Source organism: Coregonus lavaretus (assembly GCF_964263955.1).
Source record: "Coregonus lavaretus genome assembly, contig: HAP1_SCAFFOLD_1157, whole genome shotgun sequence".
NCBI lineage: Eukaryota > Metazoa > Chordata > Actinopteri > Salmoniformes > Salmonidae > Coregonus > Coregonus lavaretus.
In genome coordinates, this window is record NW_028159209.1 from 127,255 (window position 1) to 153,843 (window position 26,589).

Below are 26,589 nucleotides of genomic sequence, written 5' to 3' on the forward strand. Positions count from 1 at the left end.
TTGGTGAACACCAAACGTGTTTGCTTATTTCTTTCTTCAAGCAATGGCTTTTTTCTGGTCACTCTTCCGTAAAGCCCATCTCTGTGGAGTGTACGGCTTAAAGTGGTCCTATGGACAGATACTCCAATCTCCGCTGTGGAGCTTTGCAGCTCCTTCAGGGTTATCTTTGGTCTCCTTGCCTGGTCCGTGAGTTTTGGTGGGCGGCCCTCTCTTGGCAGGTTTGTTGTGGTGCCATATTCTTTCAATTTTTTAATAATGGATTTAATGGTGCTCCGTGGGATGTTCAAAGTTTCTGATATTTTTTTATAACCCAACCCTGATATGTACTTCTCCACAACTTTGTCCCTGACCTGTTTGGAGAGCTCCTTGGTCTTCATGGTGCCGCTTGCTTGGTTGTGCCCCTTGCTTAGTGGTGTTGCAGACTCTGGGGCCTTTCAGGTGTATATATACTGAGATCATGTGACACTTAGATTGCACACATGTGGACTTTATTTAACTAATTATGTGACTTCTGAAGGTAATTGGTTGCACCAGATCTTATTTAGGGGCTTCATAGCAAAGGGGGTGAATACATATGCACACACCACTTTTCTGTTATTAATTTTTGTTTGTTTTTTGAAACAAGTTATTTTTTTCATTTCACTTCACCAATTTGGACTATTTTGTGTATGTCCATTACATGAAATCCAAATAAAAATCAATTTAAATTACAGGTTGTAATGCAACAAAATAGGAAAAACGCCAAGGGGGATGAATACTTTTGCAAGGCACTGTACGTGTTCCATGAGCATTCCTTCATCCTTAGCCAAGCTTTTATGGACATTGATATAAACCGTTTTTTATGGCTATGTTTGAATTTTGTTGTGTTTATTAACATGGTAATTAATTGAGTTAGGTGTTAATCCTGACTAAAGGTTTATTTTAATGTCTTAGTATTTGTGTCTGAAAGTATTTCATCCTTTTGACTCCTCTCAAACTGAACTGAATAGTTTTAAATAGTATATTTTCAGATAATACAGTCAGATTTATCATGGTTTAAAAACAATTATTTCAAAACGGAGGAAAAATACATATAGAAATGTTTTCTGGGGGTGTATTTATTTCTCTCCTTTTTCTCTCAGTCCTGTGCAGTTCATACATGTCCAGTAGAGGGCAGAGCCCTGTTTTCACCTTTTTCTCTTTTATATACTGGCTGTTGAAACGTGATGCTATTAAGACAGCTAATTATTCTTATTGTGATTGAGTAGTAGTGATAGCACCAGAGGCAGTAGTAGTATATGTTGTGTAGTTAAGTATTAGGACAAGTGATATTAGTAATCAGAGGAAAAATCATGTATTTTGGTAGATCAACGAGTTTATTGCTTATTTTTACAATTTAGGCACAAAGGGCAAAAAAATAAAGATAACCTGGAAAAAGATAGATGTGGTATCTGGAAAAAGAAACAAGTGATATCTGGAGAAGAAAAAATAAAAAGTGATATCTGGAAAAATAAAGTAATGATATAGTTAATGGAACAGCCGTTTCTTACACGTAAAAAAAAACTTTAAAAAACACACACAAACATGTTTAATTAAAATTATTTATTTTAGACTGAAATGCTTTACTATGGTATTGCCCCCCCCAAAAAAACAACAACAACAACAACAACAACAACAACAACAACAACAATAAAGCATCTCAATTGTTTGTTGGCTGTTTGTTGTTCTCAGAACATAAAATGAGTTTGGCTCTTTGTCCTGATGCTGTAAACAATTCCATTTACTAGAACAATAAAGTGTCTGATAGCAGGCTAGTTTCTTTCTTTCTTTCAGCTGGATAGCTGTGTTTACTTATCTGTTGTTTAATTAAAGGGCTTATTTTCTTTAGGCATCCATTGTTTCAATAGGTCAAAGGGTTAACAGCCGTCAACTGTGTATTTTTTTTTAAAGGGGCCCCACACAAAGGCATGGGTTCACCTGAAGCTCAGCCTGAGGCTCCCTATTGTGTAGGCCATTTGAATTGATTATGTTCAGGGGGCTGGTTGTGATTGGTGGAGAAGGGCGTGGTTGATTGGATAGTTTTGTATCTTGTCAGCCAGGGAGCAACCTTGCACGTGCAATCTGTCTGTATCCCGAGGAAGCCTGGAGACGCCACAGAACAGCAGCGTCCGCCTGCCTCTCTGCCTGCCTGCCTCTCATTCTCTCTCTCTCTCGCTCCTCTCCGCTCCACTCCACACTGCACGGCCCAGCTCTCTGTTTACCCTGCCAGCTAAATGGAGTTTGTCAGGTTTGTCAATATGATTGATTCTGCAATTTTTCCAGCTTTCTTGTATAAAACTTGACAATGTCATTTGTCCAGGGAAAAGATGGGGGCTTTTGTCTATCTGTTGTTGATGTTCTATCATTGTAATTGGTTAATTTTGTCATGCAGTTTGTTTAAGGAGAGAATGGATCCAGGTTTTAGTGTGTTCTGTAGATAGGGACAGAGTACAGGCTTGTCCTGAAGGCTGTTACACTACAAGCATTGTGTGATTTGTGGGGAAATGATGTGTTTTTAAAGATAGGCTATGTGTTGTTTAGATGTTTGTTTACCTGCTGATAGTTGCTGATGCCATTCAGAGATAGAGTTTTCATTTGCTGAAATGTGCTTCAACAAATGAAATGTTCAAGTGTTTTGTTTATTTGTTTGTGTATTTAGTTACACTTCACTTTAAGGTAACACTTTACATTAAGGTAACACTTCACATTAAGGTAACACTTTACATTAAGGTAACACTTCACATTAAGGTAACACTTCAAAGGAAGTTGCTCCTATTCCAGTTTAGATATACTGTAGTTACTATTCTAGTTATGTTTGTTTTCTTTTCTTTATTCTGACGCTGTACTAACCAGATCATCAGGCTCTGGTACTACAGTATGTGTTGTTGAAGTATGGAAAGTTCTAGGAAAGGCAATGCGGCATGTTTGTATTTTGGCAGTGAAGTTGTTTATCACATATTATTATTTAATATATTCTGCATCCCAGTGTGTTACTAACAAGCCCACAGCTTCACTAGGGCATGCTGTTATTGTTTACTGTTAGTGTTACATGAGATAGTCACAGTGTTTGTGAGCTGAGTGTGTGTGTGTGTGTCGGTCAGACTTGGCTCCCACTCAGGCTATCGACAGTGTTCCTGTCAAGTGAAGGAGGCAGCGAGGTGATGGGGGGGGTTGATCCTCTCCTCACTCTGTCACTTGAAATTAAGGGAGAGGCTGGCACTGGCACAACTCTATATTTAACACTGCCACTACGAAATCATTTTAGCCAGACTCAATCATTTGAAATGTCAGCACTGACATTTTTCCTGAAAAGTTTTTTTTGTGTGTGCTCACGCGAACTCATGCATACGTGGGTGTGTGTGCGCGTGCATGCGCGTGTGTGTAGGAAAGGGGGCAGCGAATGAAATGAGAGGTAAAGTTTAACCTCTCTACTCCAACTTCCCCCTCTTCCCTGGTGGTAGATTTGAACCCATGAAACACCCCTTAGGTATTAGACTGAAGACCGTTATTGACTTTGTGGTGCTGGTTTAACTTTTAATATGAGAGAGCCTTCAGAGTCTTCCAAAACAACAACATTTTCAATTAATATATTAACGCATGCTTAAAAAAAACAACAACATTTTCCTCACTTTTAAGGCTAATGTTTTCACCCTCTACCCCCTCTGCCGTGTTAGTACTGAGCTCCAGACTGTGTCTGAACTGCCCCAGCGTTGGGAGGGTGTGTCTGTAGTGGTAGAGTGTAGAGAGAGAGGGGCTGGTGGAGGTAAACATCAGATTTGGGGAAAATGAAGCCTAAACAGCCAGTGTGCACTGTAATGCTGTGCAGCTGCACCGGCTGGGCTGAGGGTGCAGTTTGGGAGAGCTGGAGTGCGAGCTGATTGGGATGACAGTTTGTAATCAAAGTTGATTTATTGTTCATTAGTAGTGCATTAGCCCTTTCAGGCAGGGCCGTTATTTGTGCAGTGGCCTGTCAAGGCGAGAGGCTGCCAGCACCTGTCATTTCTAAACCATGACATAGGCAACCAGATATTACCCTGTACCCAGAGAAGTGGGCACGGTGGCAGCCGACAGCCAGCGAGAGCCCACAGCGCTCTGGGATATCCTTTACAGGAGTGGCCACTGCTTTCTAGTGTGGAGTGAGTGAGTGAGGGGGAATAGTTTACCGGTGATATAGAAAAACCACCAGCTGCTCTCTGCTGTTGCTTCTGACTCCTCGCTGGATTGAGGAACGTTTTGACTTGAAAACAGCTTCGGTTTCAAGGTGCATTACTGCTCATAGCTCTCGGTCACGGTGTGTCTCTATATCAGATAGGCAGATGAAGTCAGCACCAAAGATGTTATGTATTTCAAAGTATAGAGATAGTACGTTAACAGTATGATTAGGCTACATGGTGTATAGACAGTGATATGGTGTAACAAAATAAACTAGTATATATTTGCCACTTGTCCCGTCCTGCTCTGCTACTAGAATGCATAATGTGATACTGTGTTGATTACTGCTGTGCTCCTCAAAGAACATAATAGATGTTTAATTTGTCGCAGTAGTTGTGGAATGTTTGAGTAGGCTGTGCCCAGATATAAGAGGAGGCATAATATGTTGGATCTAGATTTATCTCTGGATGGTTTTCACACATTCTGTAAGCCAGCTGCTGTCTTCTCCCCTTTTTATTATTATGAATTGGCCACGTGGTTTTTCTGACTCACAAAAGACAGCAGCACAAGCCGTGTAAAAAAAGCCTACACAATTTGTGGCCCCTTGTCTGCCGTCATGGAAACAAGGATTAGGTTTGCGTTGCTGGTGTGCAGAGTATGGAAACAATCTGCATGAGGATGGGTCAGGCGTGTCTTTGGGTATATTTTCATTTGAAGGGGATTTTAAAGGCTGTGATCTTAATTAAATCTCAACTGATTCAAATAATGCATCTGAAGGCACACAGGGTTGCGTAATGGTGCTGAGCTGATAAACCATAAGTCACGGGCACACGGAGGTACACAGGAAGAGAAGAGGGGGTTCTGATGTAGGGAAGCACCCACCGGGTCTGGGACAAGGTGAATGGGCTGGTGAATGTGCTATTGTAGGCACTAAAGTTGTCATCTCTTGTTTTATTTTTGTGTCTCAAACTTGCGTGGTAAGTGCCTGAAAATCTACATATGGGGGTGTGGCTTGAAAGGTCAGAAAGAATGACAAGATATGTTATCAGTGAAAATGGAAACTTGAACCCTCATTAAAAAAAGAATAGTTTGTGATCAAAAGTTTGTTGGATTTCAGGGCTTAGACTTTTGTAAGAAGTTGTTTTTTATCACTCACTTCAAAACATAACTCATATACTTGTATAATGTCCTCATTTTATTTTATCACATAATTTTAGTGCAAGAAAATCTGATCAATACAGAGGTATCTCTATCAGTGAATACAGTGGAACATAAAGAAAAAACTGAAAGAAATCAGCCTTTTATTCAGTAATATACTCTTACTACAGCCAACTACAGGAAATGGCCCCCAAGTGTGTGTGTGTGTGTGGGCAAACGCATGTGCGTGTGTCAGGGTGGGGGCCATGCCCTCTGCGCTGTGCTCAGCAGTGGGCACCTGCAGTGTTGGCTGCCCAGAGTGTGGGAAAGAGGCGACACCACGCAGCTCAGCTGTTGTTGTTGGGGTGAGAGGCTCGTTCACTTCTCCGTGTAGTTTGTTTGTTTTACGGAACGCTGGCCCAGCTTTGCTGAAATCTTGTTTGTGGTTTAAAAGTTAATTAAAATGCAATTATGAGTTTTGTTTTTACAGTTGTTGCGTATCATTTCAATCCCCCCGCAGAATATATAATAGCAAATGGGGAGAAAATGTGACTGTGATTATCCTGTTTATCTGAACTGTAAACGTTTTTAAAGCAGCTTGAATTTGGATGACAGAGAGAAATTACTGAGGGCTTAGCAAAACCAGGATGGGTAGCTGTTTCCATGTGTTCTTTGTCATGCATGTTGTAGCCTGGGACTACATACATTGGTTATTGTGAAATTATTGTTATTATGATTATTATTATATATTTTTGATAGTAATACACACAAATACACCAAAATTACAACATATTTTGTTGATCCTTTTTTTCCATCAGAGAAAACATGCTTGACATATTCTCTAAACCGCAATCCACCTTCAATATTTCAATAAACCTGAATGAGAGATGAGGAATGAGTCATTCATTCCGATCTTATCGAGGACTAATTATGTTCATGCATCACTTCAATACAATGCCTCCTGTGAAATCCTCATTTCGGAGACATTTTCTTGCTTGAGATTATACGCTATTCAAGACGGAGCACCATTACTATTCAAATGTCTCAGGCCAAGGTAAACCAACAGCATCAAACAGGCTGGCCTCTGATTTCTCAAGGGTTTCTTATTTTCTACTTCTCCATTCTATTTGATGTCCTTACAAAACAAGATCACACCAGGGACAAAGATATAAAAAGTAGATTTTTTTTTTCTTCTTCTTCTAACCTGGTCCTTCATGGCTACTTTAATATCAGCGATGGTCTCATTGAAGTTGGCCTGTTTTTCGTCTTTCTATTCTCCTTAATTGCCCCTGTATCACCAGGAGGGGAGGGAGGGAGGCTAGCCTTATGTCTTAAGCCTGGGTCTGCTTCCCCCCTCTCTCTCTCTCTCTCTCTCGCTCTCTCTCTCTCTCACCATGCTTTGACCTTTGGCTTCTGGGGGGAGCGCTGGTTGGAGAGCGTCTTCATTAAGTGTGAATCAGTGAATTCCCGACGTCGTCAGATGTGTGGCCAATGTTTCCTCATTAGAATATCATTTCCATGCTTGTTCTCGGTGGTGACGCACAAAGAGAAGTTGGCATAGTGTCCTTTAAAGGCAGCAGAGGCTCCAATCACTGTGTGCTGTGCCCTACCTTCACTCTGAACACACTCCTGCTCTGTTCTCCAGGCAGCACGGCATCAGACGCTGCCTGGTACACTAACCTCCTCTCTCAGACAACTAAAAATGCATTGAGGAAAAAGTATAGTAAATATTTTATATTTTTTAAATGTGGCTAACCTGTTGTTAGTTCAACTGTCATTGTAATAATGACAGACACATAAGGTATTACTGCTGTATTTGCATTGTACTGTGACAATTCAAATTTCAAAGTTTGCATCTTTGAAAGCAGGAAAAATTTGTTTTTTTTACATGATTAAAAATAGTCTTTTTATTTTTGTTTATTAATATTGTTGTAATTACATACTGTACAAGCATGCGCTACAATTTATTGAGCACACATACTGTATGGACTTTAAGTGCCTGTGTGTGCATGTTTGAGTTTTTGCATGCTTCTATGCATGTGTGTGCTTGCGTTTGTGTGTGTTGGCCAGCAGGCCTGCGCTGGTATATTGCCTACAGTCACTCACACTGCAGCTGTGTGAGAATGTTCCAGGTTTGAATGTTTATATACGCAAGGCACCTGGAGAGCACCACACCTTACTGAAATCCATAAACGTCAGCTGTTTCTGGCATGCCCAGAATGTCTTATTTTTCACACCCACATATTGGTGTACAAGTAGCTGCTCAAAGAACTCTCCTAGTATTAGTTCTCTGTGAATTAACCAGACTGACAGAGAATTCTCCCTCAGACTCTCTTCAGATGTACATACACTACCGTTCAAAAGTTTGGGGTCACTTAGAAATGTCCTTGTTTTCGAAAGAAAAGCCGTTTTTTTGTCCATTAAAATAACATCAAATTGATCAGAAATACAGTGTAGACATTGTTCATGTTGTAAATGGCTATTGTAGCTGGAAACGGCAGATTTTTTATGGAATATCTACATAGGCGTACAGAGGCCCATTATCAGCAACCATCAGTCCTGTGTTCCAATGGCACGTTGTGTTTGCTAATCCAAGTTTATCATTTTAAAAGGCTAATTGATCATTAGAAAACCCTTTTGCAATTATGTTAGCACAGCTGAAAATTGTTGTGCTGATAAAATAAGCAATAAAACTGGCCTTCTTGAGACTAGTTGAGTATCTGGAGCATCAGAAATTGTGGGTTCGATTACAGGCTCCAAATGGCGAGAAACAAATAACTTTCTTCTGAAACCCGTCAGTCTATTCTTGTTCTGAGAAATGAAGGCTATTCCATGTGAGAAATTGCCAAGATACTGAAGATCTCGTACAACGCTGTGTACTACTCCCTTCACAGAACAGCGCAAACTGGCTCTAACCAGAATAGAAAGAGGAGTGGGAGGACCCGGTGCACAACTGAGCAAGAGGACAAATACATTAGAGTGTCTAGTTTGAGAAACAGACACCTCACAGGTCCTCAACTAGCAGCTTCATTAAATAGTACCCACAAAACACCAGTCTCAACGTCGACAGTGAAGAGGCGACTCCGAGATGCACGGTAGTGTATATTTCTGTGCATCATCTGGAGTCATGATGTTAACCAGAGATAATGGAGTATATCATATGGAGAGCGTTCTAAATGGAGACTGGCGTCCTGTGTTTACGTTAAATAGGCATGATACACCGCCCTTCCCCTTAATAGCCCCCTGTCTCAGTCAGATTTTCTCTCATTCAACACACTGGATGAAATGGTAGTAGTTACAATGATCAATAGGTTAAGAACCGTACAATCCCTCTCGCTGCTAATGACCTCAGTAGTAATGGATAATAAAATGTGGACCGTAATAGCCGTTTGCCGGGGCTCAGCCTGCCGTCTCTGGGTGTCTAGGGGTAGTTACAGTGGACCAGACACCCCCTCCATGACAAGGAAAGGTGTGAGGCTGCTTGAACCAGAGGATGTGCTGCTCAAGGTGTCAAAATAATGATTTTAATTGAATAAAATTCCAATCCAATTTGTAATGAAATTGTCAGTTATTGAGAAGTGTGAAATGGTATAACATATTGTGTTAATTCTATTTTTCTACACTGGATCTCTGTTAGACTCTATAAAACATGTACTATCAAATAATCATTATACAAATGGTTAACTACATGTGAAAATAACCCTGGTTATATTTACTGCCCTAACACTGACAGTAAAAGTAGAGAATGTCAAATCTAAAGTAGATAGTTTCACTCATGTAATTTAATATAAAGCATCAAAGAAAATCCATTATTATTTATCCTTGGTGTGTGAGGTAATTGTTAGTGGTGCTGAGGCATTTTTTTAAAGGCAGTTCTATATCTATCTCATCACGTAAAGGGCTTATACTGTAGCGAGACATGTTGCCCAGTTGACCTTGAAAATAGTTGATCAAAATTAGTGATGCTGAGAAAAAAGCACATCAGTGCATAATGACTGTGAAATTAGGAAAGGGGGTCTTGACTATGCAAATGACAGGACAAGTCATGTGAAAAAGTCAAGATGGACTGCATATTAAGACGTAATACAGGAGGAACTCATATAGCATTTTCATCCTCTCGTCGCCACCCACTGAAAATGAGAAATGTTAAGTGCGTTGGATCCTGGGTGGTGTGTAACCTCCTCGAGTTTCCCCTACAGGAGGACAAAACACCTCTAATCTCGCAGTGCGGAACAGCTCTCACTGAAGTTTACAGAGAGCATCAGCATCAGCGCCACGCCATCCTGTTTGGCACCACTGCCCTTTCCAGTGCCGTGAGATTACAAGCTGCTCATTATGACCCGTTTAGTTTTTGTTTTCTGTTCCAGTGGGGAAAATGAATCAGGTGATATGCATGCAGCGTGTGTCACAGAACACCTCTCCTGCTAGATAGATTGGAAACAGCTAAATTACATTCAGAGATGCATAGAAATTTCAAAGGGCCATAATTAGCTATGAGGTCGCGGTACAATTTGGGTAACCTTGGTGAAGACTGACTGTCAGCCCTAATGTCTGCTCAGCCGGCGACATCAGCCTCAGAGACACAGAGCACGGGTTTACCACACATACACACACACACACACACCGCGACATGTTAACAGTTGCAAATGTGAGACGGCTATCAAGTACATCTCAGTAGCTGTTTGTCACTAAGATGTCAGCGAAAAGGGCTTTTAATGGTATGGCACATCACAGCTGTGAGTGGCAGCATCCAGACACTCTGAGAAGCCACAAAGCCGCCGGAGCAATTAAGGCAGCCTGACAACTGTGGGGAACTGTGGGGTTCTTTCAGTGTCATAACAAATCACTTGTTTTGTAGAGTCATCCACTCACACCTTTCTGTTGGAGTTAGTTAGGGGCCTGTGTCAGTATGTGTGTGTCCTTCTCCTGTCATGGCGCCGCCGCTTTATTTGTACATTAAATAAATTGCCGTTGACAATATTCTAATGAAATGACATGGCTTATGTACACAGAGGTTCATTGTAGCCTACAGTGTGTGGCCTATCTTTGCATTTACGGATGTAGTAGCAGATCACCTCAACAGAAACAATCAAACCTTGGACAGCCCTGTTAGTGTTAGGTTGTGTGTGTCTGTCTGGACAGGGCTGTTGTGCTGAAGGTCGGGGGGGCTGTTGTAGAGTTTCCACAGGCTTACCACAGGCCATCTCCTGTCATTACTCCTCCTGGGTCTAGTATCGTGTCATTACTGCTCAGGGGGTGTAGCATCTCTCGCTGTGATGCCACTCCAGGTGATTTCTCCAGTACAGACCAGAGGGGTTGAGGAGCTATCCTGCGCTCTCTTTTGAGTGGCTGTTATAGTGTGTGTAGCCCCTGACAAGTGGTCTGGTTGAGCTGCTGTAGTCTATACCGGCTCTGCTTGTTGTCCTCCAGCTCGCTTTCTTTGCTATGGTCATATAATCCTATAAAGCATGTATCCTGGCTATGTCAGTTTTATGCTGCACCACTGTCTCAGTAGACCAGGTTAGTGACTGCTCTGCTCCCTCTCGCTCTCTCTCTCTCTCTCTCTCTCTCTCTCTCTCTCTCTCTCTCTCTCTCTCTCTCTCTCTCTCTCTCTCTCTCTCTCTCTCTCTCTCTCTCTCTCTCTCTCTCTCTCTCTCTCTCTCTCTCTCTCTCTCTCTCTCTCTCTCTCTTCTCTCTCTCTCTCTCTCTCTCTCTCTCTCTCTCTCTGTCGTAGGTTCCAGTGTCAGTGGCTATGATGACACCCCAGGTAATAACGCCTCAGCAGATGCAGCAGATCCTCCAGCAGCAGGTCCTGAGCCCTCAGCAGCTCCAGGTGCTCCTGCAGCAGCAACAGGCCCTCATGTTACAACAGGTAAACACACGGGACATTCATACTGTACATAAAACACATCAACATCCTCACACGAACCACCATATAAAGTGTTTTAAAGGGAACGATCTACTGTGCGCTGCTGTTCCTTCTGAACATGAGACTGTATCAAATAGAGAACAGCCAGAGTACTGAAAGTATCCCCCGCGGCCAACTGCTGAGTTTAGCTTGGCCCTGATACATTGATTGGTTGGTGAGCTCTCACTCAGACGTAGCTCCCATGTCTTTTGCAGCAGCAACTCCAAGAGTTCTACAAGAAGCAGCAGGAACAGCTCCACCTCCAGCTCCTCCAACAGCAACATGTGGGCAAGCAGAGTAAAGAGGTAGGCTCACTATGATGACATCATCACCACCACCACCGCAACACACGCCACCGCTTTACTCAACTCATATGTTGCCCCGGCAGTACGATCCTCAGCCAGCCAAGCCCAGAGCTCAGAGTAGCGCATGGAAGGCATGTGTTCTCTCCCTCTTTCCATCTGTTCAGAGGCTGTGGTTTGACGAAGAAAAAAAGAGAGCGAAAGTATCAAGTGCCGTTATGCTTCTGATTAGCATGTCAGGCACGGTGGGTAAATACCAGTAATAACTGAATAAACCAGGAATACTGATGGTCCCTCTCCTTCCAGGGGCTGGGGCTTGTACTGCTGCTCAGGCAATGAAAGAAATAACTACATTTGTGCTGTTTAATTGTTTGTTCTCTCCAGTAAACAAGTGTCCTACAACATAGAGAGTGCCCTTCGTATGAGCCCCCTAGGAAAAGAAAGGCAGAAATGTCTAGCATATACATCTGAGAGGCTTGCTTGGTCATTAACGTGGAAATGGCACGGGCAGAGAAGGTGTGTAATTGTGAGATATCAGTGCGCTCCCAGCTTTGTTGCCCGCGCTCTCCTTTTCCCCCTCTCCCCTACCCTACCTCCAGTTCAGCCAGACTGGCTCATCAGCGGCGGCTCAATGCGTGTTAATGACTCGTGGATACAGGCATCACTCTGGACAAATCAATTATTATTGTGCGGTCAAAATTTTAAAGTTTAAAGACAATCAGGGAATTTTCTGTCTAAGAGCCACGTTTTGGGGAGGGTGAGGAAAAAAGCATATAAATTAAGCCAAATATTATTCACACACATGCTCTCACATACGCACGCACACACACACACACACACACACACACACACACACACACACACACACAAGTGGCATCTGATGTAAACACAACTGGAGTTTGAGAGGGAGGGGGGTACTAGTCAGAAGGAGGTGCAATTGATCAGCTGAACGGAGAACTTTTGAAGTGTATTATGTATGATCACAGGAAATGGATGCAGCCTCGAGAGGCTGTCCTTCTGCTCTCTGATGTGTTGCTTTTTTCCCTTTTCTATTGCATTTCTAGCTGCTGCAACCATCAAAAGACAGAATAAGAATCACGCCGCAACTCCCCTGTGGCAGGCAGACAATAACCCCCTGTTGTTGCTTTGTGCCTCTTTTTATTTTAAAGACATCAAAATGTAGTTTTTCAAAGATCTTTAACTTTGTATTTGAAGCTTGACAATAAAGGGCTGCCACTCTTTATCCTTGTCAGGAACTGTATTTTTCTCTCCCTCGTGCCACTTCTTGTTAACCTCTTATTTGGTCTATAGGGCCTGGGGTTTAATGTGTCTGCACGCTGGGAGAGCACGGGAGCTGCTGTCAGCTGATGAGTCCACAAGAAAGAAATCTTGAAGGGGAGAGAGTTAAATTCAGTTGCAATTTAAAAGCCACCCTATATTTATTTAGGGCACTGATGAAAGACATTGTTCCCTGTTAACTACCGCCCCCGTAGTACCAGTAGCATCTTTGTCTTATGCTGTCAGACAGAAGGGAGCTACAGTACAGAGAAGAGTCCCATTGAAGACATTAATATTCCACTACATAATCCTCCTGGTCAGACTAACGTATCTGATCCCTGGCCGTGACCCCCCTCTCCGAGGGTGTCTCAGGGGGAGTGGGATATGCAAAAAAACACTTTTCCATTTCACACCTCACACTTGTACAGGAGTGAAACAGGACAAATATAAACACCCCCTGTTTGACCTTTTGAAATGAGAAGGCCTCTCCACATCAGACCAGTGTAGTGTACTGTATTGTGTTCAGGGCCTGTGGGGCAGGAGGCTTGGTGAGGGGAAGGGAAGCCCAGCCCGGCAGACCTTTGACAGGCAAACCAGGACGTGCGGAGGGGGGAACATTTTATCTGGCTATTTCAGCGGTTTCTGAGCCGCCGGCGGGTGACCTGACAGAAGCGTTGCACCGAGACCTTTTTTGTATGCGCTCAATTGTGAGAAGTAAACATAGTGGTGTATCCTGTGTTTGGTAACAGGGTGCGGTGCACAGCTTGGCAGCCTGGGTTGCTTTTAATGCCCCCCACCCCGCCTTGACAACTGGCCCTGTGTACTCATATACTGCCTAATATCCTGCCCTCTCCCAGGCTTATTTTGTTTGGCCGTCCTTATGTATCATAGAAAACATTACAAGGTGATCTTTGTCTTGATTGATCGTTATCTCCTGTTGTTGTTTAAGGAATAATACATATTTTGATGGTGAAGCTGAGACTGGGGTTAATGGAAGGGTTAAATGGCCAGTCTCTCCACTCCTCCACTCCTCTGTTACCTAAACAACATCTCCCCATTTGTTTTGATTTGGAAAAGATTGGGGATGTATTAGATAATTTCCTCCTGTTTATTGTTCTGACTACACCGCAAAGCTCTCTCTCTCTCTTTCTCTCTTTCTCTCTCTCTCTCTCTCTACTCCCTCACTTCACACATTCCACTTTCTAGAGTCAAATTCAATTGTTCAAGCTCAAGTCAAAAATACATATTTCAATGAAGACGCTCTAACTTTCTCAGAACGTTGTAGACATAGTACTGTAAGATGAGCAAACGTCGGTTCTTCAGTCACTCTATGATTCAACTCAACTTGCTGCATTGGGGGGAAAGAAACACCTCCCCGAGCTCAGTGCCATGCCTGAGAGAGTTGTGAGACTAGCTGGTGTGGTTATTAAACACTTTGATTTAGTCACACGTTGTTTGCTGAATTATGAATAGGTGTAATTAAAATCTTGTGGCTCTTATTATGAATGATTAACTATGTTGTTTAATTGTTCGTCATTTACCTCCACACTCCTCGTTAATTAAGAGAGAGAGGGACATATACTGCACCTGTTCTGAAGTGTGCTCAGACAAACCCACATACTGTAGGGTGCTGAATGTGTGAGAGTGTATGTGGTGTGGTTTGATGTGTTCGATTGGGATTGTGTGCGTGTGTGCGTGTGAGTAAGCATACTGTAATCTGTATGTGTTATCATAGGGGCTATCGTGCAAAAGCAAATGTTCAGACATACAGTATACACTGGGATCAGCATGTGTTTGTCCGTTGGATCATTATATGTTCTTTATATATGAACACGCACTAGAACTTGCCTGTTTCTGTGTTCAATCAATATGTACAGTCCATAATAGTATGAAAATGATGTATTTTTTGTTTGCTGTGGATCACGCATGTCCTGTGTGTGTGTTTGCTCATGGTGTGTCCCTGTGTGTGTGTGTGTTTGTTTGTGTGTGTGTGTGTGTGTGTTTGTGTGTGTGGTCCTCAGCAGCAGCAGCAGGCCCAGCAGTTGGCCTTCCAGCAGCAGCTCATGCAGGTCCAACAGCTCCAGCAGCAGCACCTGGTCAACCTCCAGAGACAAGGCCTGCTCACCATCCAGCCTGGACAGACCGCCCTGCCCCTGCACTCGCTCACTCAGGGTCAGTACTCTACTCTACTGTACTGCACAACACACCTCCACACAGGGGATTATACTGTGTGCTACACCTGCACCCAACACACACACACACACACACACACACACACACACACACACACACACACTCTAAAATACCCTACATTCACTTTGTCCCAATGATACACATCATATTGCATCTGCTTTGACTACAGTATACACCTTATGTAGTGCCCTCTAACTCTTGTTAGAAGTGTTCCCCACCTACCCCCATGTTTTATTTATACTGCATGTACTGTAATGTGTATCTTCCCTGTTCCTCTCCTCTGACTACCATGGTGTAGAGATGCCCTCTCCCCTCCAGTCTCTGGTCTCTCCATTCATACCTTTTCCTTAGAATGACATCATACTGGGTGTTGACCTGGTGGAAATCCCTCCTCAGGCTAGAGAAAGACTGGAACTAATGAGTACGGTTACATGCCCATAATAACACAAATACTGTGGATAGTCAGATTAATATAATCGTTTATTAAAAAATGTACATGCTTTGCAAGAAGAATGATTTCCCTAATAATCCTCTTTCCATGGACACATCTGAAATCAGGCTCCCATAAATGCAGAACATTTGCTGATCAGAATAAATGTTGTTGTCAGAGTGCTGTGTGTGGATGAGTGTAGGGAATCAAGCGCAGGAACCAGGATTACTTCAACAGACTTTAGTAAATCCAAATCAGGTAAAGAGTCGCCAACCCAACCGGGCGGCGCGAACAATTACGCACAAACACAGTGCGGAAAACAAGAAAAAGTGCACGCAGTGCGAACTCTCGAAAATGACAACAAACGAGAGAGAACAAACTCCTCTGTGGCAAGCTGACAAAATACAATCACGCATAACACCTGACCCAAACAAACAAAACTAAATAGGGAACATAATCAAACACAAACAAGGGACAGGTGTTACAAAGAGACCAAACCAAACGAACATGAAACATAGAACGGTGGCCGCTAGTACTCCGGAGACGACGACCGCCGAAGCCTGCCCGAACAAGGAAGAGGAGCAGCCTCGGCCGAAACCGTGACAGTACCCCCCCCTTGATGCGCGGCTCCAGCCGTGCGCCGACCCGGGGCTCGGGGACGACCCGGACGACGCGGAGCAGGGCGCGCAGGATGACCCCGATGGAACTCGGTCAGCAGGGACTGGTCCAATATGTCCCTCCTTGGCACCCAGCACCGCTCCTCCGGGCCGTACCCCTCCCACTCCACGAGATATTGAAGACCCCCCATCCGGCGTCTCGAATCAAGGATGGACCTCACGGTGTACGCCGGAGCCCCCTCGATGTCCAACGGGGGCGGAGGAGTCTCCTCTATCTCATACTCCTGGAGTGGACCAGCTACCACCGGCCTGAGGAGAGACACATGGAACGAGGGGTTAATATTCCTATAGTCAATAGGCAGTTCTAACCTGTAACACACCTCGTTCAACCTCCTCAGGACTTTGAATGGCCCCACAAACCGCCGACCCAGCTTCCGGCAGGGCAGGCGGAGGGGCAGGTTTCTGGTCGAGAGCCAGACTCGATCTCCAGGTGCGTACACAGGCCCCTCACTGCGGTGGAGATCGGCGCTCGTTTTCTGCCGACGGATGGCCCGCTGCAGATGTACGTGGGCAGCGTTCCATGTTTCCTCCGAGCGCCGTACCCATTCATCCACCGCAGGGGCCTCGATCTGGCTCTCGTGCCAAGGTGCCAGAACCGGCTGGTACCCTAACACACACTGGAAAGGGGTTAGTTGGGTGGAGGAGTGGCGGAGAGAGTTCTGTGCCATTTCGGCCCACGGAACGTATCTCGCCCACTCCTCCGGCCGGCCCTGGCAATAAGACCTCAGAAACCTACCCACCTCCTGGTTAACACGTTCAACCTGCCCATTACTCTCCGGGTGGTAACCCGAGGTAAGGCTTACCGAAACCCCCAACCGTTCCATAAACGCTCTCCACACTCTGGAGGTGAACTGGGGGCCTCGGTCAGACACTATATCCTCGGGTACCCCGTAATGCCGGAAGACATGGGTAAACAGAGCCTCAGCGGTCTGTAGGGCAGTGGGTAGACCCGGCATGGGAAGGAGACGACAGGCCTTCGAGAACCGATCCACAACGACCAGGATGGTAGTATTCCCCTGTGAGGGGGGAAGGTCGGTAACAAAATCCACCGAGAGGTGGGACCAGGGTCGTTGTGGAATAGGCAGGGGTTGTAGCTTACCCCTGGGCAAATGTCTGGGCGCCTTACACTGGGCACACACCGAACAGGAGGAGACATAAATCCTCACATCCCTAGCTAACGTTGGCCACCAGTACTTCGTGCTAAGGCAGTGCACTGTCCGGCCGATACCCGGATGGCCAGAGGAGGGGGACGTATGAGCCCAACAAATGAGGCGATCGCGTACCTCGAGCGGAACGTACGTCCGACCCACTGGACACTGTGGAGGACTTGGGTCGGTGTGTAACGCCCGCTCGATCTCGCCATCAACCTCCCACACCACCGGTGCAACCAGACAAGACTCTGGTAGTATGGGCGTGGGCTCAACGGACCTCTCCTCCGCGTCATACCGCCGAGACAGAGCATCTGCCTTCCCGTTCTGGGACCCAGGGATGTATGTGATTTTAAACACAAACCGGGCTAGAAACATAGTCCAGCGGGCCTGGCGAGGATTCAGTCTCCTAGCTGCCCGGAGGTACTCCAGGTTACGATGGTCAGTTAGAATGAGGAAAGGGTGTTGAGCCCCCTCGAGCCAATGCCGCCACACCTTTAGGGCCTGTACCACGGCTAACAGCTCCCTGTCTCCTACGTCATAATTCCGCTCCGCCGGACTGAGCTTTTTAGAATAAAACGCACAGGGATGGAGTTTAGGTGGAGTGCCAGAACGTTGGGAAAGAACGGCCCCTATACCGGCCTCTGACGCGTCCACCTCTACCTGGAACGGTAAAGAGGGATCCGAATGCGCCAACACCGGCGCCGAGGTAAACAGGTCCTTCAGTCTCCCAAAAGCCCTGTCCGCCTCAGCTGACCACCGCAAGCGCACCGGACCCCCCTTTAACAGAGACGTTATGGGAGCTGCCACCTGTCCAAAACCCCGGATAAACCTCCGGTAATAATTCGCAAAACCCAAGAACTGTTGCACCTCCTTCACAGTGGTTGGGGTCTGCCAATTACGCACAGCTGACACCCGGTCTACCTCCATCTTCACCCCTGACGCAGACAACTGGTAACCCAGAAAGGAGACCGACTTCTGGAAAAACAGACATTTCTCTGCCTTGACATATAGGTCATGCTCCAATAGCCTCCTCAATACTCGGCGCACCAGGGCTACATGCTCTGCTCGGGTAGGACTGTACACCAGAATGTGGTCGATGTACACGACTACTCCCTGTCCCTGCATGTCCCGGAAAATCTCATCGACGAAGGATTGGAAGACTGAGGGAGCATTCATTAACCCATATGGCATGACTAGATACTCGTAGTGTCCGGAAGTCGTGCTAAACGCTGTCTTCCATTCATCGCCCTCTCTAATGCGCACCAAGTTATATGCGCTCCTGAGATCCAATTTTGTAAAGAACTGCGCACCGTGCAGTGACTCCGTCATAGTCGCAATCAGAGGAAGTGGATAGCTGTACTTCACCGTAATCTGATTGAGACCGCGGTAATCAATACACGGGCGCAGACCTCCATCCTTTTTCTTCACAAAAAAGAAACTCGAGGAAGCGGGTGAAGTGGAGGCCCGTATGTATCCCTGTCTCAGAGACTCAGCGATGTACGTCTCCATTGCCTTCCTCTCCTCTTGAGACAAGGGATACACATGGCTCCGCGGGAGAGCTGCTCCTGACTGGAGATCTATCGCACAATCCCCCCGTCTATGAGGCGGCAGCTGCGCCGCCCTAGTCTTACTAAACACCAGTTTCAAATCCTCATACTCGGGGGGAATATGCAGTGCTGTCATTAGATTCGGACTTTCCACCGAGGTCGCCCCTATGGAAACACCCAGACACCGCCCCTCACACTGGGCAGACCACCCTTTAAGAGCTTTCTCTCGCCACATAATAGTAGGGTCATGGGTCATCAACCAGGGAAGGCCCAGCACTACCGGATACGCAGGAGAGTCAATCAGATAGAGCTGAATCGTCTCCTCATGACCCTCCTGCGCCATCATTTGAAGGGGCGCTGTGACCTCCCTAATCAACCCAGACCCTAACGGACGGCTATCTAGGGCATGAACAGGGAAAGGCTTATCAACTGGAAGGAGGGGAATCCCTAACTCTATACAAAACTGGCGATCTACAAAATTCCCAGCTGCGCCTGAATCTACCAGCGCCTTATGCTGGGAACGAGGTGCAACCTGTGGAAAACAAACAGGCAAGGTTAGGTGCACGACAGAAAGCTCTGGGTAAGTAGGGCGCCTACTCACCTGGGGGGACCCCCCAATGCGTGACCTGCCCTCTCCTCCACCGGGGACCCTCCCCAACACCTAGCCGCGGTGTGCCCTCCACGGCCACAGTTAGTGCAGGGAACGGCCCCCCTCGGGTTCCTACTCCTCCGTTCTCTAGCGCCAGCACCCCCGAGCTCCATAGGGCTCGGCTCGGAGGTGCTGGAGAGTGGAATGGGCGAACCCCACCCGGGACGTCCACGGGTGGCGAGCAGGGTATCCAGCCGAATGGCCATGTCGACAAGTTGGTCAAAGGTCAACGAGGTGTCCCTGCACGCCAACTCTCGCTGGACGTCCTCCCGGAGGCTGCACCGGAAGTGGTCTATATGGGCCCGCTCATTCCACCCTGCATCGGCCGCTAGAGTCTGGAATTCCAAGGCAAAGTCCTGGGCGCTCCTCATCCCCTGTCGGAGGTAGAACAGACGCTCCCCCGCCGCCTTCCCCTCTGGTGGATGGTCAAACACAGCACGGAAGCGGCGGGAGAACTCCGCATAGGTAGTGGTAGCGGCGTCCATTCTCCTCCATTCGGCGTTGGCCCACTCCAACGCCTTGCCGGTGAGACAGGAGATGAGGGCTGAGACGCTCTCGTGTCCCGAGGGCGCCGGGTGTACGGTGGCGAGGTAGAGCTCCACTTGCAGCAGGAACCCTTGACACCCGGCAGTGGAGCCGTCGTACGCCCTCGGGAGCGAGAGCCGAATCCCACTGGGTTCCGGAGATGGGACAGGAGGACTGACCGATGGGGATGGTTCGGTAGGTGGGGTCGTGGGTACCCCGCTGGTTTCCCATCGGTTGAGAGTGTTCATCACCCCCTCCAGGGCATGACAGACCTGGTTAATCCGATCCTCCTGCCCACGAAGACGTTCCTCCATACCTGCTGTTGGCGCGGTCGCTCCTGCTGATTCCATGGAATGATGCGTGATTCTGTCAGAGTGCTGTGTGTGGATGAGTGTAGGGAATCAAGCGCAGGAACCAGGATGACTTCAACAGACTTTAGTAAATCCAAATCAGGTAAAGAGTCGCCAACCCAACCGGGCGGCGCGAACAATTACGCACAAACACAGTGCGGAAAACAAGAAAAAGCGCACGCAATGCGAACTCTCGAAAATGACAACAAACGAGAGAGAACAAACTCCTCTGTGGCAAGCTGACAAAATACAATCACGCATAACACCTGACCCAAACAAACGAAACTAAATAGGGAACATAATCAAACACAAACAAGGGACAGGTGTTACAAAGAGACCAAACCAAACGAACATGAAACATAGAACGGTGGCCGCTAGTACTCCGGAGACGACGACCGCCGAAGCCTGCCCGAACAAGGAAGAGGAGCAGCCTCGGCCGAAACCGTGACAGTTGTACCACAGCGAACATGTTATTTTTGCGAAGCCTATTTGATTCTGAGTTCGGACATAAATTATAAAGTTTGTATGTGAAAAGTATTTCTAAGATGCATACTTTCAGTTTTTCCGAACTCACTTCACTCACGCTGCCGGTGCTAGCACATGCGCAGATCTAATACACAGCTGGAACTCCGATTAAGGTGTTTACATGTTCTAATCATTCAAACGGTTGCTCAGAAAACCAGGCATTTTTGGCCTTGCGCCGATTAAGATAAGCAGAGTAAGGTGTTTACATGACTAATGCCATACTCAGCCCACTGCCATGTTTAATATCGAATTATTAGTATGCGTGTAAACATACTCATTGTTACTAAACTGCCACTGAAATATCCCATAAGGGGATGGTGGTGTGAGTCAACGCTTGTTGTTTAGCCAGGAAGTTTATTTCTTTATTTGTTTTTAATATTTTCTTAAGGAGCAGCCCTATGACAAAGCTTCCATACCATTTTGGAACAAGACATAGACTATTCATTCCAGGCTAAGACAAACAGTTTTGAAATAACAAGATAAGGCGATAAAGTGGAAGGGCTGGGGAGCTTAGGTAATGGACAAACAAAAACAGGGTTTGTACAGTCATGTCATTGTTTGGACTGTGTATGGAATCAGAAGATTGCCATAGGCACAGGCGTGAACCACTGGTGTGCTGCCTGTTACTGTACGCTTATTAATTACCTTGTGTCGTATATATCTGGCAAACACACACGCCCTTTGAGTAAAGCATTACACCAGTGATATGGCAGTTTACTGTTCTTTATGGAATTGCACAACAGTTACTGGACTCCTGTTGACTGTTTGATTATGCCTGGTGTCATCAAATACCTCTTAGGCCGTATCACACCACGACTAATAGCAAACAGGACAGTATAGCCATACACTCTTGGTTTGTTCGGCCATGTTTTGTCAGATAACAGTTTAAGATACAAATAAGGTATCGTTGCTCTTTGTTATTATTTATACAACCTCAAATGAGGAATTGAACCTTACCACACAGTATGTTGGTTGGTTTCACTATTTTACTGAGTGGAACCTGGCTAGCCTGCCATTGGAAACCATTGATGTTAGCTCTGTGTAAGACAGCTGTTAAAACACTTACCATCAGGCTGAGTTTCCCTTCCTATTCTACACATTTTCTGCTTGACTGTTTGAAGTTATTGATGACCTTTCTGTTTTCCACATCACTAAACTCTTTCATGCATCAGCAGCCGAGACCTACAGAGCTGAGATCTAATCTACGATATTCAGCACATAGTAAGCAGCACTGCAGCAAGAATGTGTTCTGCTGCTCTGTTTGGACCATGGTGATTATGTGTTTGGACAGAGGCGATGAATTAGGATTACTTTTATACACTGAGGTGATCAGACAGAGATATGCTTTTTTTCCCCCTTTATTCAAATTCAGATATCACAATCAAATGATTTCAAAATTCAATCTCTCATGGCGTTATAATTGTATTGTGCTGTCATGGTGTTCTGGGACAATAGATTTAACAAAAATATTTAACAGCCGCCCTGAATGTTTTAGAATAAGGAGGCGTGTAATGCATACTTTGAAAATATTGTACATGTATAACATGGTTTATTTTTTGTATTGTTTTGTCTTATGCTTACTGGAAATGTTGATAGAGACAGTATAAAACATTTTCATTACAAATAGACATGAATAATCACATAGAGTTATCATTGAGGAGTGCTACTTGGATGACAACCAATTGTTCTCTTTATCTGGACTTTAATTTGTTTCTCTCGCGGTAAATTCTTTTGACATTAATGTTCAAAGTCTTGGAAGCAGTCAGACAATATCTGTTATAAATTACAACAATGTGTTTGGGGAGGATATAACTCCCATAAATATACATTTGATCCAGCGTCCACCTCCCCTCCTCCCCCCAAAAGCCTTTCCTCTTGACCTGTGGAGAGTGAGTGAGACAGCAGTGTTCGCGCCGCTCTGCTCTCCCAGGTGCAGCTGCCAGGTGTGTGTGTATGTGCGTGCGTGCGTGTGCGCGTGTGTCGCTGCTCGCCCCTCTCTGCGCCTGCCCTGATTGGCTGAAGTGTGTTTTGTGGCTCCATGGCCTCCCAGGTGGCGCTGTAACAGGCTGAGCTCTCATCTCTGGAGAACATTAGTTAGGTTGTCCAGGAGAGGGCAATGGGACAGTGACAAGACAAATGCAAAGAATGTGGCGAAGTACGAAGCCGTTCTCAGTGCAGCAGCGGCACATCAGGGACAGCGGTAGGTAATACGCTCCCCCAGTCAGTGATTGATTTGGAAAGCAGCGCGACACTGGTAATAGTTCCTACAGCATTAGGAGGGAGCATATTTTAGGTGCATATCACTAGGCCAGTGATTACAGGAACATAAACAGGGGTGCACCAGAGATCAAATAGTGGTGTCACCGTCCCCCCGTGGTATTGGCTCTGCAGAGTTGAAAGAGCCCAGAGTATAGGGGCTATGTTTTATTCTGTGGATGATGTCATTATGAACCTTAAATCAACTTTCTGCTTGCTTGAACATGGTCACCTGGGTACGGCGATACAAGGACAAGAAAAGGTTGAATAGCGCGGCCTGTCTGGGTGCCAGAGCTACCTGCAGAGGTAAAATTGAGTTGCCAGGCCGGTGATCAATCAAGTGTCCCAACAACATACATTTTTTAAAGTGCTTGTCTGTATTTCCAACCTATAATGAGTGGAAAGCGTTGTTGAAAAATGGAAAAAGGAGGATAAACCAATCCCGTATTTGAAAATACTGGAGATACAAAAAAGGATTTAGAGATCACTGTTATACTGTATGTCTACCATAGAAATCAGATGCTGCCTTCTCAGGTCAAATAAAAAGCAGTTTGTCCAAACCTAGATTATAATACTATTTGAGATTTTCATAGCACTACATTTTATTGTCATTCATGGTGTTATCTTGAACGACCCTCGGTATCAAGAGATCCAATGAGGGCAAGGTAGTTTAATAAGAGAAGGACATGGGAGTGGAGGATAGAGGGGGAGAGATAGAGAAATAAAGGAGACCGCTTGGTCCCAGTCCGTTACCTCTATCATCAGAGGAGTCTATGGGACCTGTTTCATCTGAGTAAACAGTGGTGTCGGGGTCACCAGGACTGGCTGGTAATTGAGGGAGAGTGGGCTGCCCTGTCAGCCACACAGGCTAAAAATACATTGCCCACTGTCACTGGGCACAAAGTGGGGTGGGGGGGGAATTATTGTTCCCGCTGTCGAAGCACAGGACACTCGCTCTACCAGTGACCTTCCCCATCCAGACAAACCATCATCATAGAAAACTTTCCCTCCAGGGATCCTTCCCTCCATCAAAAGTACAATGGGCCTTTAATAAGACAAGTGAGAAGCAACAAACGAAGGATTAGCATGCTTTTGTGCAAACAGAAACATTTGGCATGTTTTGTCTATCAGGGCTGTGTCCTTCGATGAAGGTACGTCAAGGAGTAAGACAGAAAGAGAGACAGAGAGAATACAGGGCACGCAGAATAGAGGTGAGCACGTGGAAAGGTTATTGATTTGTCCTGCAATCATTTCCTGCTCTTTGATATGCAAACGACCTAGTGTGAATTTACAGCAATCCTATCAGACTCATTTCACAGTCTCTCTGGAGTCCTTCGCATCATTAGGCCAATGTTCTCCATTACAAGCATAATTAAAATCTTTAGTAGCTTATCAAATTAAAAATACTTTTGCTGATCGTATTGAGATCTTCACCTTACATTTATTTTCCACAACAGGAATAAATTTAGACTAAGCATTTTGCAAAATGTATTAGGATCTGGCGCTTGAAAGGGCCACTTCTGGTATCTATAGGGAATATAAACCCAACCGAGATAAGCATGTGCAAATCATCTTTCATTTGCCATTGCTCATTTTGAGAATAGATTTTAATCATTGTAATATTAAACGAGTGGTCTTGCCCATCCTGTCAAATGTGCACACATTCCCATATTGGATATTTTAATATGCTATAAAAAATATGGATTAACCAAATACATTTCTGAACCACAATACAAACGGCTAGAGAACCTCACGGGCAGATTTTTTTCTTCTTCTTCTTGTCAGCTTTTGCCTAATTTATGTCAAATGAAAGCAAGCTTCTCCTGCTAGTGGTAACAGACACTATATATACGGACACATACACATGTACAGTCCATTGTGTGCAAACAATGGCTAGGTTCTCTCAGGCATGGAAACTGGGGTGTACAAACACAACATTATTCTTCCTCATCCCCAATCTGGCCCAGGGTGTCAGCATGGCTGTCAGACAGCAGCACAGAAAACACGCTCTCACTGTGTATGTCTTCCGACACAAGAAAATGTCTTCTGTCTTCAAGGGATGTTTTTCTTTAGAAGGCTGCTGTGTTAGCTGCAATGTGCTTGACTCGTTAAATGAGGTTTAAGTCTTCTGTGTCAATTGGAGGCGGTGCAGAACTTTAAGTATATTGCACATTAATGCGCTTTTGAGAATATTACCCCAGGGTCCTGTTTCTGAAGGAGGTGGGGTGGTGTGGGCTGTTTTGGTTGTAATGTTGCTATTGTAAACTTTTTGTGTGTGTTCTGCCTCTCCTCTTGTAGGAGAAATGATGGTGATTATTCAGATTTCATGCCTTGTCTGGATGCTAATTATTTACTGTGGGCATGAAATGCGTGTGAATGCCAGGGATTTGTGCATACAAACACGCTTCAGATCACAGAGAGAGAGCAGGGGGGAACAAGCGCTCTCAGTGCATTACCCTCTAGTGGAATATTTTCTAATTAATACTCAGCTTTGTTTACAGACCCTTTGATTTAATTATGTAACAAAGAGAGTTAGATTAGCTGTTAATTGATTTAATTATCCAATTTGTTTGTTTCAGGCATAAATCCAGCAGAGCTTCAGCAGCTGTGGAAGGAGGTGACGAATTTGAAGGAAGAGAACAGCAGCAGCAACAATGGCCGCCGCGGCCTGGACCTGTCCTCGCCACAACCCCCCAAGAACCCCCTCCTCAACCAACACGCCTCCACCAATGGACAGTACATGAGCCATTCTCTGAAGAGAGAAGGGTGAGTCTCTCTCTTGTCTGTCGTCCGCTTCCTCCCAACCCAACAGCTTCAGTGTAACAAGCTTGGCACAATAGGGTTTATATTTCCAGGGAATGGTTTGTGACTGAATGTGTCACTAAGGAAGTTGTGCTCATTGATTTAACATGAAAGAAATCACAGATTATGATATTCGCCACAATCTGACCTCTTTTTCTAAACTGGGGTGCAATTAGGCATGCATACGTCCTTTCTACTTTATGAAACAAAACTTGAACTCATTAGGTATGACATTCTCTTTACTGTCATCTTTGACTAAAGAAAACAGGAGGCCTACATATTCCCCATTTAAAACTGCAATTCCTTGAAGGGGCCTGAGTTGATGGACATGTTCCCATAGGGCTTTGCCCACAGATGAATATTAATTTATAGTTTGTAAGTACCTTACTGTTTTCATTAAGACACAAGCTTGTTCTGTGTGTCAGAATCCGCCTGGGGATTGCAGTGAAACACCTGGGAGCGAGGGAGTGATTTGGACTTCAGATTGCAGTAATGGAAATGGGATCAGCACACTATTAATTAGAGGGTCAAGGGTGCTGTTATTTCAGTTGCACTTAGGAAACTGCAGCTGTGACATGCAGGGCTCTGTTTGGTTAAATAAAATTCAAATTACCAACGTCCTCTCAACAACAGATAAACATACACCCTGCAACCTTCGCTGTCCTTCCGGATAGTGACGTTTATGACAA

At 45.2% G+C, this 26,589-nt stretch overlaps 1 protein-coding gene across 1 annotated transcript in view; it reads left to right on the top strand.

Annotated features, from left to right (window-relative positions):
- LOC311123183 (forkhead box protein P1-like) overlaps positions 1-25,864 on the top strand; it is a gene marked incomplete at its 3' end in the record, with an annotated part of 133,593 nt that extends 107,729 nt beyond the window's left edge. The window contains exons 4-7 of the mRNA XM_084197445.1: positions 11,042-11,179; positions 11,431-11,520; positions 14,817-14,967; positions 25,678-25,864. Of these exons, the coding sequence (XP_084053571.1) occupies positions 11,042-11,179; positions 11,431-11,520; positions 14,817-14,967; positions 25,678-25,864 (566 nt within the window). The remainder of the gene's footprint in view (positions 1-11,041; positions 11,180-11,430; positions 11,521-14,816; positions 14,968-25,677) is intronic.
- Positions 25,865-26,589: the final 725 nt, after the last annotated feature.